Here is a 14,953-nt window from a genome sequence, read left to right as displayed (position 1 = left end):
TGAATATGTCATTATTCTATTGGTTTTTGTTTCTCCTGGTCTGATAGTAGGTAACTAGATGTAAATTGTATCTTCATGAAAAGGAATTAACATTTCTATTGACCTTTAGGCAGGTATATAATTTTTCCGCATTTTGGAAATTTGTTTCTAGTTTCTACTATGTTTTTGTGGCATTTTTGACTTCCTCCGTACAATTGAAATCATTTTCCGTAATAACGTTAAAAATTGTGGCAAATGCTCAGTAACTCGCACGCTAGCCAATGCTGGTCAAGTATATGTATCATCGAACTTTATTATTTATTTCACATACATTTACGTAACTAGTTTTGATAAGGATATTAAAAATGTGATGGAAAATATTCCCTCACACCGTAATCTGAAACAAATTCAGTTTTATATTTTAGCACAGGTTGTAAATTTTAAAGACGTCGATAAAGTTTTAAGTGATGCGAAGCTACGAAACATGTTGGAAGTAATGAAGAATCTAAACGTTTAAAATGGTAAAAAAAATCAGGTAATGTAAATAACTTAGATAATGATCATTGCATTGAATGACATATTGTTGTATATCAAAATAATAATTGGCTATTTGTGTGAGTTTGATAAAATTAGCCGAATGAATAAAGATGTTGAGGTGTTAAAAAAACCACTTGAGACAAATTTATTGCTCAGTGATAAACATAGTAAGCTAAATTTGTTCGTCTTTCTTGCACAGATTCGAGAAGTAGAAAGACCGAAAAACTATTTAAAACGAGCCTTGCATTGTGTCAGTACTTAGCTCGCTCATTTAATTTTATCAAATATTTTCGCCTTACTTTGTACAGAAGATACTTTTTTCTGAAATGTGTTTGTTGAAACCCTATTGAAAGCACCCGCTTATTTAGAATATTGTAACCGTCCACTGACAACTACGTACCTATGCTTTTTAATTTCAGGTTAATAGACATGAACACATCCTAAACCTCAAGTAATGTTGACTCTAACCTGCACATCATTGTTGTTACAATTGATAACCAAGAGCACTGCACTGACAAAACCGGATAACATAGAAAAGTACTGGAAAACAACCTATGTAACCGACCATGTGCCAGACTATTGGAATCATGGGCCGATCTTTATTCCTGGAGTATCAGTTGTCAAGAAACCAGACATCTTTCCATCATGGTTACCTAATAAAGAAGTATCAAGTACTACAGAACATAAATCTACAGAGAAAGTGACAGTAACTCAAGTTTCTGTAACAGAAACTGAGAAGACGCAAACAACAGTAACTGAAAATGAACCTCCAAGTGATAAAGATGTTTACTCTACACGTCTTGAACCTACCACACCACCATACCGAACTGTTGCGTTAGAAAAATCAGTAAGGAAAGGAAAGGAAGATGAAACAACAGAAGTTGAAATCACTAAAGCTGAAACCACTACAGTTTTAGCAACGAGAGGATATCGTGAAGAAATGGATCCAGTTATGAGAGGGCTTGAAGAGCCTACATCGGAGCCATTTTCCGTGTTTTTACGGAAATTATTAATCGTTTTGTCAACTAAAAGGGATGACGATTTGCCATTGCTGAAGGATCAATTCAGAGAATATGTACACATGTACGTATTCCATTAAACTCGTGGCATTACGAACATACTTATTACAAACTAAGTACAGACTTATCCCAAAGTTTTAAGCTATAGATATAGTTCGTTTGTCCCTTTCCGACGCATTGGTGTGATAGAAAGGGACAAACGAACTTTATCGGCTTGATAACTTTAGTGAACGTTTATGAATAGGGGTTTGTCTACAATTTGTCTATAGCTAATATCTATTAAGGCCAAAGACAATGAGCTCTTTGATCGTGTGGTTATATGATCAAAGTGATCAAACATCTAAATTTAGGTTCAGGCTCAGATTCAGGTAACAAAACTAAAGATTTTCAAACTTTACTTTTCCGTTCCTGCGTACTTACTTATATTTAGTATTTACTTTTCAACTCTGCACAGATTTTACAACATCAAACTGTTATGAGAAGGAATTATTCCATGTACTTACAGTAATTTATCAAAGTGGATTACACATAAGAAGGCTCATGATCTTATTAAGCTCCTTCTGTTTTCTCTATTTTCCACATTTTTGTCATTTGCTAATCGTACACGGTGAAACTTTCACGTAACGGCCGATCTCATCTATTCTTTTTTTTTTTTAATTTTGTTGTACTTTTGTAGCTATTATCTAGCTATTGTGTTTATGTTTACGAACACATCACCTCGTTCTAGTTAAATCGTATTATACACTATCTTGCCAGGTTACAAGGTTAGCTAGGACTGATTTTAAATAGAGCTTGGTTTAATAATTTTGCAATTCTTTTTTAATTTGCTAATTTCATTTGACAGTTAATTTCGTTTCAAATGTTCCAGCTTGCTTAACACCGGTAAGCTAAATGCATTGGGTGTCAAAATCAGTGCGTACATCGCAACAAGGCTTTTAATATTAGAGGATTACCCCTCAGACGCGATGCATGGCGAGTATTATCTGTTTCTATCATCTTGTTTAACAAATTAGGTTTTAAGGTTCATGTTTATAGTCAGTGTTATGTTTCCCGGTGCGGTCGGCAAAGACTACGGATTGTAATTTTCAAGTTATTACGATTCTGTATCCACTTCTTTTATTTAAATTACAATCCTGTGTGCCTAGCCGAATGCAAAAACGCTCACGAAACGCTCTCGATAATAAAATATCTCTATTGCTCTTACGTAATGGTACGACGGAGCCAGACTACATTTCTGCTGCGTTTCGGTGGTGTTACGCGACACAGAAGTGCCATTACTCTAAACATAGATCAAAATAAATGTATCACGTAATCTAAAACGTTGGTTTGTCTTGTAGATTTTTTTGATAAACTTCATAAAAAGCTGGCCGACAGAAACAAGGCTCTTCCCAAAGAAGTGAACCATATTTTGGACTACATGGATGATACATACATTGAGGCAGAAGAAGAAGCTATGCAGGTGGTCTTAAGGGAGACCTATCTGTATCCTAATACTAAAAACAAAAATAAAATTGCTCAAGGTATGAAACAACTAATACAGTTTTTAACTTCTGATTAGCAGAAACGTCTGCAATCGATGCCACTAGGCTTAGAATAAATTTAAAAGTGGAAAATTTCTGCCTAGGGTGAGACTTGAACTCACGGCCTCTGGATCGATACTCCAGCGCTCTGCCAACTGAGCCACCAAGACTTCAACCAAGCCAGCGAAATTTTCCACTACTAAGGTCAATGGGACCCGTAGCGACATCTACCGTAAGAGTGTTAAACTTCTTAAACGGCAACCGGAGTTCAAAGTCATATTGGAAATTCGCCAGTTACGATGCGCTAACCATGCTAAATTTTTAACTTCTGGTTAGCAGAAACGTCTGCAATCGATGCCACTATTAGGCTTAGAATAAATTTAGCATGGTTAGCGCATCGTAACTGGCGAATTTCCAATATGATTTTGAACTCCGGTTGCCGTTTAAGAAGTTTAACACTCTTACGGTAGATGTCGCTACGGGTCCCATTGATCTTAGTAGTGGAAAACTAATACAGTTATCAATTATCATAGACTCGGATAATGATAATGGCAGCGACTTTGATAGACACGACTGTGAAATTTTAAAAAGCCTGGAGGGCGATTTTTGAATCTCGCATGCGGGATTTTGTCACTAAAATACCGGTTGAAAACGGTAACTTGCTTATTATTTGCAGTGACAATTTTCTGAATTAAAACGCGTGAGATTCAAAAATCGGCCCGCTGGTCTCAAAATTGCTCCTTGTACTGAATCTAATCGCCCCGGGCAATCCAACACTCATCCTCCTTGCGTTATCCCGGCAACTCCACGGCTCATGGGAGCCTGGGGTCCGCTTTGACAACTAATCCCAAGATTTGGCGTAGGCACTAGTTTTTACGAAAGCGACTGCCATCTGACCTTCCAACCCAAAGGGTAAACTAGACCTTATTGGAATTAGTCCAATCCTCACGATGTTTTCCATGGTCCAGCATTACTATCTTTAATATTTGGGTATCTTTATTTTTCACTGAAAAATAATGGTGTGATTAAAAAAAATATATCGCGGTTCCAATCCAAAATTAATTTTGTTTTGATATTTGATTACTTTTTAAACTTGGTGACCATAAGTAGTTGGGTGGTGGTTTTAAATATTAATTTAAAAAAAAACGTAAAGTAGGATTTTTTTTTTAAATAGCTGTCGTATGCATTAAATATAATATACTACCTAATTCAGATGTAAATAATAATAATATTTTAATTTGTGATGTATGTTCAAAAAGTATCATTCCAAATTCTAATATGTGTTCTTGTAATAGGGCTAACACATAACCTTACGAGGACAGTACCGCATCAAGGTCATCCAATTACTATCCTATAAGTGGGAACGAGAAAGAGCTATATTTATCTCACTCTCACATAATTTTAATATAATCTTAAGTAACATCAAAGAAACAATTAACCTTCCAGATAAATCATTTATTAATATTTTATGTTTTTAGGATTTGTAGATTTCGTGTTCCTGAAACCGCTGATGAGAGTAGTAGGAACCTCAAGAGGCAAGGTTCTGATAAATATGATTACAAATGCTCTAGTAAAACTAGCAACGCCTGCAGACTTGTTACAAACCCCAAAGTATTTAGCATACAATCGTAAATACTTAAAGGAACCAAAAAATGTCAAACACGAGTCTAGCATTGACACAGATGAACATATGCTAAGTAAAGAAAGTAAAGACGATGAAAGTACAGATTTATCTGGCATCAGTAGTGATTTAAGTGAAAGTTCCGAATTCACAAGTTCTAGCGAGGCAAGTGAGAGCAGTAAGGAAATAAAAGAACGTACGGAATACGAGTTTAGAAATAATAGAACAATAAAATCTGCGTATCTTAAGAAAACATACATATTTAGCAGTAGAGAAACACCGAGTAACAGGTCTATGAATGAAAAACAATATGGTCAACGAAATTCTGACAAAAGTATTCCATCAAGTACATTCACATATACTACATCTAATGATGATGTAAAAACGACTGAATCTAGTGATATTGAAACGGTACTAGAATCTAAAATATATGATATTTTTAAAAGTATGGGTAACGTAAACCACAATACATCTAGAACATTGAAATACAAGGTCACGACAAAGCTCAAAGTTGATAAGCGCGCGGAAGATAGTGACATAGAATTAGAGAGAGAAGTAGATAGAAATATTTCTATAGTGTTAAATAAATTATTGAACAAATAAAATGTTTCTTAGTATGTATTGTCTTCAGTTATATTACGGAGTCAGTCACTCATGAAAGTAAAACTATGGAAACTAATTATATAGCGTGTAGCAGAGTTGTATCATGGCCGTGCATGTTATCAACTCGTTCCCATGGAACGTGTTAGTTTTAGTTCACATAGACAAATATTAAATGGAATTATTCATTATAGTTTAAAGTTTCATTAACAAATCTAATGGTACCTTTAAACTTGGGATTTCTCTTGAGACATTCATCTTATTTCTTATTTATTGAATCAAACATCTTATATAAGAACTTAAAGAATACAATGTCAGTTTATCAACTTGTAGCCATGTCTCACTTATGTGTGTTTACAGTAGGCATACGTCGTTGAATTTATTAGTATTACATTACAATCCACTGGAAAAATAAACTACCAAAACTACTAGGCATATTTTTTATTCTAAATTATCCCGAATCAACACAAATAGTAATGTACAAAAACCGGCCAAGTGCGAGTCGGACTCGCCCACCGAGGGTTCCGTACAAACTTTCTTTCAAACTACCTAGTAAAAATAATCTCATATTTTCATATAACTCTAATGACTTGACTAGAAGACAAAAGTATAGGCACTAGTGAGTATTATTGTGTATAGCACCATCTCCCGGTCAATTTGCTAACTAATTTGCGCGACCTGGTTTTTCAGGGATAATTCTTTATAATGTTAACCGATTTAAACAGTTTTTACTTTATTGGACAGAAGATGGTTTACGTAACATCTCGTATTAATTTGAAGTACGATGTGCATCCGCAAGGGTGGGTAAATTGAAAGTAAAAATCTGAAAAGTTTTTTGTGAATAAAAAAAAAAGTATTCAAAATACAAACACGATTATATTTTTCCTGTAATATTTAGCATAAAAACAATGTTTACTAAAATTTTCATAATTTTTCGGTATTTTTTTTTACATTTTGCTTCAAAATTCATTTTTTTTTCAGAACAAAAAAAATATAAAAAATAGCTTATTTACGTTCAATTTGAGCTCTTTCCAACGATACCCCACTTGACCTAGTAACTTGAAATTTACAGTTTGCCCCCCTTTCATTTTGGCCATTTTCTACAATTAAAATTAATATATTTAAAAAAATTATACTTTCTATTTGTAGAGGTTTACAATGTTCACAACTGTTCCAAATTTCAAGTTGATAGCATTAGTAGTTCTCGAGATATTTAGGAATGTGACAGACGGACAGACAGACGGACAGAGTCGCACCATAAGGGTTCCTGTTGTACCTTTTTGGTACGGAACCCTAAAAACTAATTCACTAAGTAACAATTTTATTCTCCGTATTTAGCGTTCATTGTTATAATTACACTTTTGTCATCTGCTTTTGCCTTTTTCGTCACTTCCGTGGTAGTAGGTTCGCCGCCCTCCGTATAACCGAGAAAGTCCATACCAAATAAAGTGTCCAAGTTCATAAACATCGGACCATGCCGCAGATTTTTGTTATCTGGCCGCATCATATCATTGATTTCTTTGGCAAGGTTACCAATGTTTATTAATCTCTCTATGGTGTTATTATGTTGATTAGAATTAGACTGACCATTTATTTTATCCGCTATAGTACTTTGGCCACCTCGAAATTTAGGTTTTCTCTCAGATTGGCTGAAAGAAGTTAGGAAACGACTTATTTCATCATTCGTCTTTAGAGCGGCGATTTTGTCTCGCGTGGTATCATCATTGCCATTCCACTCAATTGACGCGAATCTTTCCTCAGCTATCTCTCCTGAACCGGCCCTCATGTTAATTCCATTTTCACCATGGCGTGGATTCTCCTCATTTTGCTCTCCTTTTTGACCAATTCGTAGTGCCAGTGATCGACCTGAAAAAACTTTATTAAATCGTCTTTTTTTGTAAAGTTCTCTCTCATTCTCTTTTTCATAAATAAACGGCGTTACGTATGGAACTGTACCTTTATGAGAGCGAATATCGTTATTTACTAACTGAGAGATAAATTGTCTCCAGTAATGTTTAATCATTTTCATCAATTCATGTCTGACGGTATCGTCGAGATTGCAATAATGATCAAACAAAAAGTACTTTAATGCGCCCTTTATAATGTCTGCTAAATCTACGTCATCCGATATCCTTATATGAACCAGAGCTAGTAAAGCTTCAATGAATTTGTCAGTTTCTCCAACATACAACGAATTCATGTATTCAACCAAATCCTTTATCTCTCCATACTCTTCGTTTCTGATCACATTTATTATATCATCTAGATGCTGACGAAGCGTTTCAGCAGGTGCATCTTTGAGTTGTCCCAATTTGTCAGATGCATACTTTCTAATATCACCTAACTCGTTAGGCTTACAGCCTTTATACACATCTTTCCACACTTCATCATCTAGTATCGCAAATGCTTGCTCTAGAACGTTGTTCTTATATGTTTTTAATACTTTGGCAGCTTCTAAAACAAAATCAGTAAATTTTAATTCTGCCTTGATTTCCGTACTCAAGCTGACGTCATCATTTGTATCGTTTATTTCTAATGGACTTAGTGTGATTTCTATTTGAGGATTATCATCTTCTACCTCCATTCTCACCTCTTCTGAGTTATCACTCTCACCCGAGCGTCCACGGAAACGAGCATTTACTGGTATACGATGGATCCCTTTTGATGTGTTCACTAGAAGTATAATAATAACACGTATAAATTTATAAGTATTCAAAATACAATAATTTTTAAATTCAAGTAAATAAAATTTTACTTACTAGAAACACTGAGCAACACCATACACACGATTACATTCATATTACTAAACAAAATACACTTGAAGTTTATTTTCAATAAAATAAATCGAATACAATTTGTTCAATCTAATATTTGGTTTACTACAAAATAGAGACGTTAAATTTATGGGTACAATTGATCTGCAATTGGTCTTATTTGAAGCTATATTTCACCAAACTTAGCTAATGCTGACAGTGACTGTTTCAGACCAGACTTCAGTAGATTTTGGTACTGACATATACGCTAACATCAGCGTATAATTTACTGTCTATACATCTCTCTCTCACTAATACGTCAGCAAGAGTGAGATGCATGGATAGGTAAGAGCAAACCATTTTGAGGTGTTTCAAAATTCCACAACTTAAATCCGTTCATGAACAATGGTACTCTTATACACTATCATATTATATTTGCTGCAAGCAAAGGTGTCATTATCAACATCAACACTGCCGAAACTATTAACTACGACAGACGCGCCAGAAACGGAGTACCAATACGGAGATCTTGAAGACAGCACAAGAGATAATGAATATTTAATTACTAATGATAAACAGGAAGATATCTATGCTATTAATGCAGGAGAGACTTTGAGACTGATACAAACAGAGAGGCCAGAAACGATGTACTCATTATACGAAGATATCAAAGATGATTACGGAACCAAGACGAAAACAGACACGCCAGAAACGATGTATACAATATACGAAGATATCAAAGATGATTATGGAACTACAACTTTAGATGAAAACAAAAAAGAAAATGATGGTCTCATTGCTAGAGTCGGAGCAACAATCACTCGTAGACGTAAATATACGGCATCCAAACATACAGACGCAGAAACAGCGTATGAAATACATAATAAATACGAAGAAACTACAAAATCAAGTAATAATAAACGTAACAAATTTGGTGCTAGATCTGGAGCAAAAATCACTCGTAGACGTAAACATGCGACATCCAAACATACAGGCGCAGAAACAGTATATCAAAAACATTATAAAGACGAAGAAGGAATTATAAAACTAAACAATGATCGTAACAAATTTGGTCCTAGATTAGGACTAAGACAACCATTAAAACGAACAAGATCCACTCAAAAATTCTATTATGTTCTAAATTCAAATGCTTCGAATCTTGTCAATCAATACCGAACAACAGGTTCAAGAGGTTGGTTCAACAGATTTAAGGGTTGAAAATTATTTATTCGAAAAAGTACCTAATATAGAAATCCAACCAAATCCCAAAATAACCCGGAAATTGTCCCGTGAGGGCCGTGAGTATGCCCAACTGTGTGTATAACAAATAAACTATTGACTAAACATTTTTATTTTGTCTTATTAAATATATGACTTTCTTTACAGATAGACGGAGTCCCGCGTGGATAATTCTATACTTGGTATTTGACTATCCGGATATAACGGTAATTCGAATAATTCCATTTTATTTAATAAAATTAACATTACAACATTTTTAGACATTGTTTTGACTCTAAACAATATTATATCTAATCTAAGTACCTACATAAAAATCACATTTCGCAAATACTTAGCATAGAACAAATTTAGTACTAGGTACCTTATACATTATTTTCTACTTGGATTCCAGTGTGTGCACACTGTGGAGTGTGGACTAAATGATCATACCTATTCGAAAATGTTACATTACATAATTATATAAGTACTATAGCTGTACCTACTGTATGTGGACGAAAACTAGATTTTACTAGCAATCCGTGTACATTCTGTAAGCTTAGGTAAGTATAGATTTTCACTAGGATGTATTCAATTCGTATTGACGTATTACCACTGAAACTGGAACCTCTTCAGGCGGCCGGCATGAGTTTTCTCTGCCAAAAATGTGACAGATGCGTGCTTCCAAGGTCACCAAACCCGTTTATGCGTAAATCGTCTGCAATAGACGCAAAAAGCCTGTGACGATTTGCACATTGTATGGTTCCCTATCTCCTGATGATTCCGCGAAAACCAAAAATATAAAAACAACAACAAATAATTCAAATAAAACACAATAAAGCCATTGTCGATTTGAACGATGCTTGAAATTCGAAACTGAATTCCAACGTCAGACACATTATGTCAATATTTTGGCGCCAACGTAAACGGATGCGTTCACAATCGCCGCAAACTTTTTTTAAAACGTTGGCGCTTAAAAAAAGTTTCATCACATGAAGGTATTAGCTCAAATTTTGGCCACCGCATTGTATTAGAAATTCCGAATACTTGAATGAAGGCGTAAGTATTATTTGTATTGTACTTGTATTTTATTATTGTATTGATGTCGGTGTTCACAAACGGCGTTTAGTGGAATTCTATTCGGTTTTTTTTCGAGTGTTATACGCGTTTTGTGAATGAAATTCCGGATGCCATGCGTGGCTGCCCGATTCGGCGTGAAATCCCTAGTAAGTGAAATCACAGGGAAATTGAGATTGGCAGAAAAAAGGCCGCACTCGATTTTTATGGAATTCGTAGTAGGATTGTCGCTCTCGTGTTCTTTTTGCGATTCTCACGGGAATCATTTTGATAGTAGGTATTAGGTATAGACGGTCAATCAAATCTTGAAACTAAAAAGGGAGGCAAAGTTAAAAAATGTAGGGTTTACCGGCCAACTGTCTTCTTAAAACTAGTGCCTATCATAATGCGACAGGAAGTAATCGAGTAGAAAAGTATTGTATATATTTACTTAATATCTGGGCGATCGAGCTTCGCTCTGTTCTGTTTTATTATGTCACGTCTTTAGATAAAAACACTCTTATAATTACAAAAAAAAAACTTAATTTGTGGGCCACAAATTTTGTGGCCGTAATTCGAAACCCTGCCTGCCTGCGAACATGAAACCGATCTCTTACGACTGAGCTACGTGGAGCCGATGCGCGATCGGTGAAATTAACGAACATAGCTGGGCACCGTTAATCAAATATAGGTAGTTAACTTCGATAATCGCTAATCCGTTACTATAAAAGTTAACTTCGTTAATCGTTAAAGCGATACATTTCAACAAATTTAACGGAAGTTAAAGTTAATCGATAATCCGTTAATCGCTACAGAAAAATAATTATACTGTTGCTAGTTGCATCAGTTATCAACTATTTAGTATTTGCAGTTCCAGTTTCACAGGATTCAGGCTTTTACAAAAAAATCAAAATCAAAATCAAAATAATTTATTCAGCAAATAGGCCACAGGGGCACTTTTACACGTCACATGTACATAGGTATTTAAAAAAATATTTAAAATTGAGTTGAAATTACAATTGATACTATTATATACTAATTCTAAGTTCTAACTAAAGTTAACTCTATACAATTAATTAGAGATGTAGAAGGTCTCTAAATGTCGAATTACAACCAAGAACTACACTAAATTTTAATATAAAAAGTACAAATACAAAAAAAAAAGTCTAAAATTACTTTAGAGGTGCAAATGACTCTAAATGTCACAACTAAAAATAAAATGTATATCTACTTAATCTAATTCTCCTTAGAGATGTATATGGTCTCCATGAGTCAAAATCATATATTTAAAATATTCACTAAAAGAAAGGAAACGAACGACAACCGAACAAAGTGTCCTAATTTAATAAAAATTAGAATTAAAGTTACTAAGTTATAACAGCCCCAGTAAGCTTAAACAGACCGGTCTTCACAGACCAAAATATACGAACGTTTCCAGAAAAATACGAAGGAGAAGCTTTTCGCACTACATCTGTACGCCTGACCGATTGTCTATATGGTAATACCTATTTGTACTTGTAACTCTTGTAAGTTCAGCTCCAGGTTGTGAATGAAATATGCTTGTTCTCATTGGATGCACGTCGTTATCTTGTGGTGGTCAAGTCATCTCTCGTACCAGTTTAGGGCATAAGTCCCCCTAAATACTCATAAACGTCCGACGATTTGAGCGAGGGAGTAGAGAAACAGATCAGAGTGACAACTTTTAATTAAACTTTTTAGCTACATTTGGCGCAGTTTTGCTTAACGTCACTGGTTTACAGGGAAGCACGTGAGGGAATCATCGGCTCAACAGGCAGGCAAGTATAGTCGCGCGATAAATGATAGAACATCTGGCCGTCCCTATCGCACTTACATATAGTGCCGTTAAAGTGCCTGCACTATATCCAATCCGTGCCATTAAAAGTGCAGTATATCCAATAATGATAAGGGTGTGGCTAATAAAAAGCCTAAGAGTCTAAGAATAAGTACCAATTTTATTTTAAATTTATTTTTTATCGATTCACACTTTGAGTTGGAGGTTTCTAGTAGGTACCTAATCAGTGAGCTAAGCTTTGAGGTCTTCGAACTAATGTACGGACAGACCGACTACCTACAGCTATAGCAGTTACATAGCTACGTCCCTCTCTCTCAACCTAAACTGAACGGCTTTAGCACGTCATGATAACCCCCCTGAGCTTAACTAACTTGTTCAAACTGGAGTAAGATGTCACTCTGTAAAGTTTATTTATTCCCATCTTTTGACTCTTACGGAAACACTTGGGCATTTGTATGATCGGCTGGGCCAGTGATTCATACACGGGATATTTGGATGAATATGTATGGAGTTTGTTGAAGGAATTATTCTTAGCTAGGCGATCAATGTTAATTTATCTATAGTTTGGATGCGTACCATGATTCATACTAAACTATAATTATTTCTCTATATTTATTTCAATGGCAGGTGTTTGACATATTTGCTGGTTGCAGTGAAAATGGGAGCTAGTGGGGATGACGCATGACAGAATGTCTAAGTTTTCTCTACGGCACGGCTCCAACTATTTCTCCTTTACAGTACACTTACTACTGTAAAAGCCTGAAGTTCGCCAAAATCTCTTAAAAAATCCCAGCTGCCAATTGGTAAAAGCGAAATGTTAATGAATATTGTTCTCTTTCGACTTATATGGACGTTGGTTCGGTAAATTCTAGGTTTTATATGTTTTATTGGGTCAATCATGCGGTCTTAGTCATGGTGCGTAGGTTTCGTCTAATCGAAGTTGTGATCCACGGTAACTTAGTCCATGGGCCAGCTGGTCCAATTTTGCCAAACGGTATAATTTGGGGGTACTAAGTTTCCTTTTTACAGCAGTTAGGTAGGCTTATAGAGATGTTAAAAAACCATGATTGCCATCTCAAAATGGTAGCTAAACAAAATGGCCGCCAATCCAAGATGGCGGATATTGAGATTTAGAAAATCGACCATAACTCCAGAAGTATTGGTCCGATTTCATTTTTATTTTTTTTAAACGAAAGCTCTTTTTGTGTACTCAAATACTTGTCATATTCATTGTTTCGGTAAATTCAACCATTATTAGTAATTAACGAAAAATATAAAAAAATATCTTTTTTTTCTTAGACTTTTTGTCAAAAATCATGTTTCTACAAAATATCTTGCATATTCTAATAAATATTTAAATGCAGAATAATAGTTCCATTAATCACCTTTAATTTGATGTATAAAAGATACAGATTTAATTTTAAAAAAACACGTGGAGTCTTAAATTTAATTCTGACTTCGTTGAAATTCACCGTTGTGCATACAGTACTAAAAGCTTCAGGTCAAAGTTTTAGATTGCTAATACGCTGTTTAGTATAATTCTGCAATTGTACTTACAATTAAGAGAAGAACTGAACATGATAGTATCCGACATCCATTAGCTTTAATAATATAATATAATATGTCATAGGTAAACTACAGTTTTAGATATTTAATTATTTGAATAAAATTTCCTTATTGATGCTGGGCCAACCAACCGAGATAATACAAAATAAATAAACTAGACACAGTGAGTATGAGATTCTATCTCAACACATTAAATTTTTGACCGCCATGGACGGATATAGCTGTCGCTGGAAATGATTCCTAAGGACGCCAACGATGACCATCAGTTTTGCCAATGTAATTGGGACCCATGCGAGCCTTTTTAACGCCTAATTTTACTCAAATAATCGCGATCCACGTCTGGTGTCCGGGCCACGACTTGTCATATTTTTTTCACTGCAGAAACTCTGATCCGTGTTCGAGAAAACTTATATTTAGTTAAAATAATCCTTGCATACACGAGGTGAAGAACACACCCCAAATGACAATTAGTCTTGAGATATGCACTATAATGCATTAATGAGGCATATCTATGAAGTATCCGACTACTAAACGACCTTCATTTCGTACATTGCTAGTGTCCAACGTCTCGCAAGCTTATGTCACGGTGGGAAGTACACACTGATCAAACATGTTGGTCTTTAGTGTCTGGTATTCTGGCCCTTAATACGTCCTTCAGCCTACAAAAGACATCCAAGTCCTCTGTGTGATCTCCGCCGGCAGCAAGGCCGATCCAAGTCTCTGTATTGTGTTATAGTTCGACACAACTCGACGTTTTGTGCCTATTTTGCGTGATGTAGGGGATTTAGCTAGTCCTACTAGCTCATCTCCTCGAGAAATCCTATTAAACTTTTAATGTTGAGTAAGAGAGCCTCGGAGAAGTCTCTCGGGGATCCGAGATGTTTTTTCCTGTATGGAGCCACACTGCTAACTGCAGCACCAGGTGAGAGGCTGTCTGCTCTGTTTTCACGCACCCTCGTCACAGGGGAATGTTCATAGCATTTTTTATGAAAATATGTTTGTTAAATAGTCTACCACCTGTTCTTACATTGGTTACCATTCTCAGGCGGACTTTCCCTAGTTGAAGGAGCGTCTTTGTGAGTTTTCCATTGATGTTAGGCTTGGCTTGTTTGACCGCAGCATTTGATCTGGGTTTGCCAGTGTACTGTGTGTAGTTTCCCATTGAGCGTACCTTGCTGAAGGGCATCGGAAGAATCGGCAGTCGACCCCTGCCTGGCCAGCTCGTCGGTCGCATCATAACCTCGAGATCCTCTGTGTCCTTTGGTCCATTGAAG

General features: G+C 35.5%; 2 protein-coding genes across 4 annotated transcripts; one reads left to right on the top strand and one right to left on the bottom strand.

The window, feature by feature from the left end:
• Positions 1-433: 433 nt before the first annotated feature.
• Positions 434-5,876, top strand: LOC125239449. The gene is made up of 5 exons (XM_048147037.1): positions 434-514; positions 936-1,599; positions 2,404-2,507; positions 2,873-3,055; positions 4,534-5,876. The coding sequence occupies exons 2-5, from the start codon at positions 971-973 to the stop codon at positions 5,277-5,279; spliced, it is 1,662 nt and encodes a 553-aa protein (XP_048002994.1). The 5' UTR covers positions 434-514; positions 936-970; the 3' UTR covers positions 5,280-5,876.
• A 580-nt stretch (positions 5,877-6,456) lies between these two features.
• On the bottom strand, positions 6,457-8,060 carry LOC125239448. 3 transcript variants are annotated; one of them, XM_048147035.1, is made up of 3 exons: positions 8,036-8,060; positions 7,233-7,949; positions 6,457-7,151 (listed from the first exon to the last, which is right to left on the bottom strand). In XM_048147035.1, exons 1-3 carry the CDS (start codon positions 8,055-8,057, stop codon positions 6,598-6,600), a joined length of 1,293 nt encoding a protein of 430 aa, XP_048002992.1. In that variant the 5' UTR covers positions 8,058-8,060; the 3' UTR covers positions 6,457-6,597. The 3 variants fall into 3 exon arrangements, with proteins under 3 accessions (XP_048002992.1, XP_048002993.1, XP_048002991.1); XM_048147036.1 differs by having other exon boundaries at positions 6,457-7,142; XM_048147034.1 differs by having other exon boundaries at positions 6,457-7,949.
• Positions 8,061-14,953: the final 6,893 nt, after the last annotated feature.

The sequence above is a fragment of the Leguminivora glycinivorella genome, chromosome 25, assembly GCF_023078275.1.
Source record: "Leguminivora glycinivorella isolate SPB_JAAS2020 chromosome 25, LegGlyc_1.1, whole genome shotgun sequence".
NCBI classification, from domain to species: domain Eukaryota; kingdom Metazoa; phylum Arthropoda; class Insecta; order Lepidoptera; family Tortricidae; genus Leguminivora; species Leguminivora glycinivorella.
Note: the sequence above shows the minus strand (reverse complement) of the source record. Positions and strands in the feature narration are given on the sequence as shown.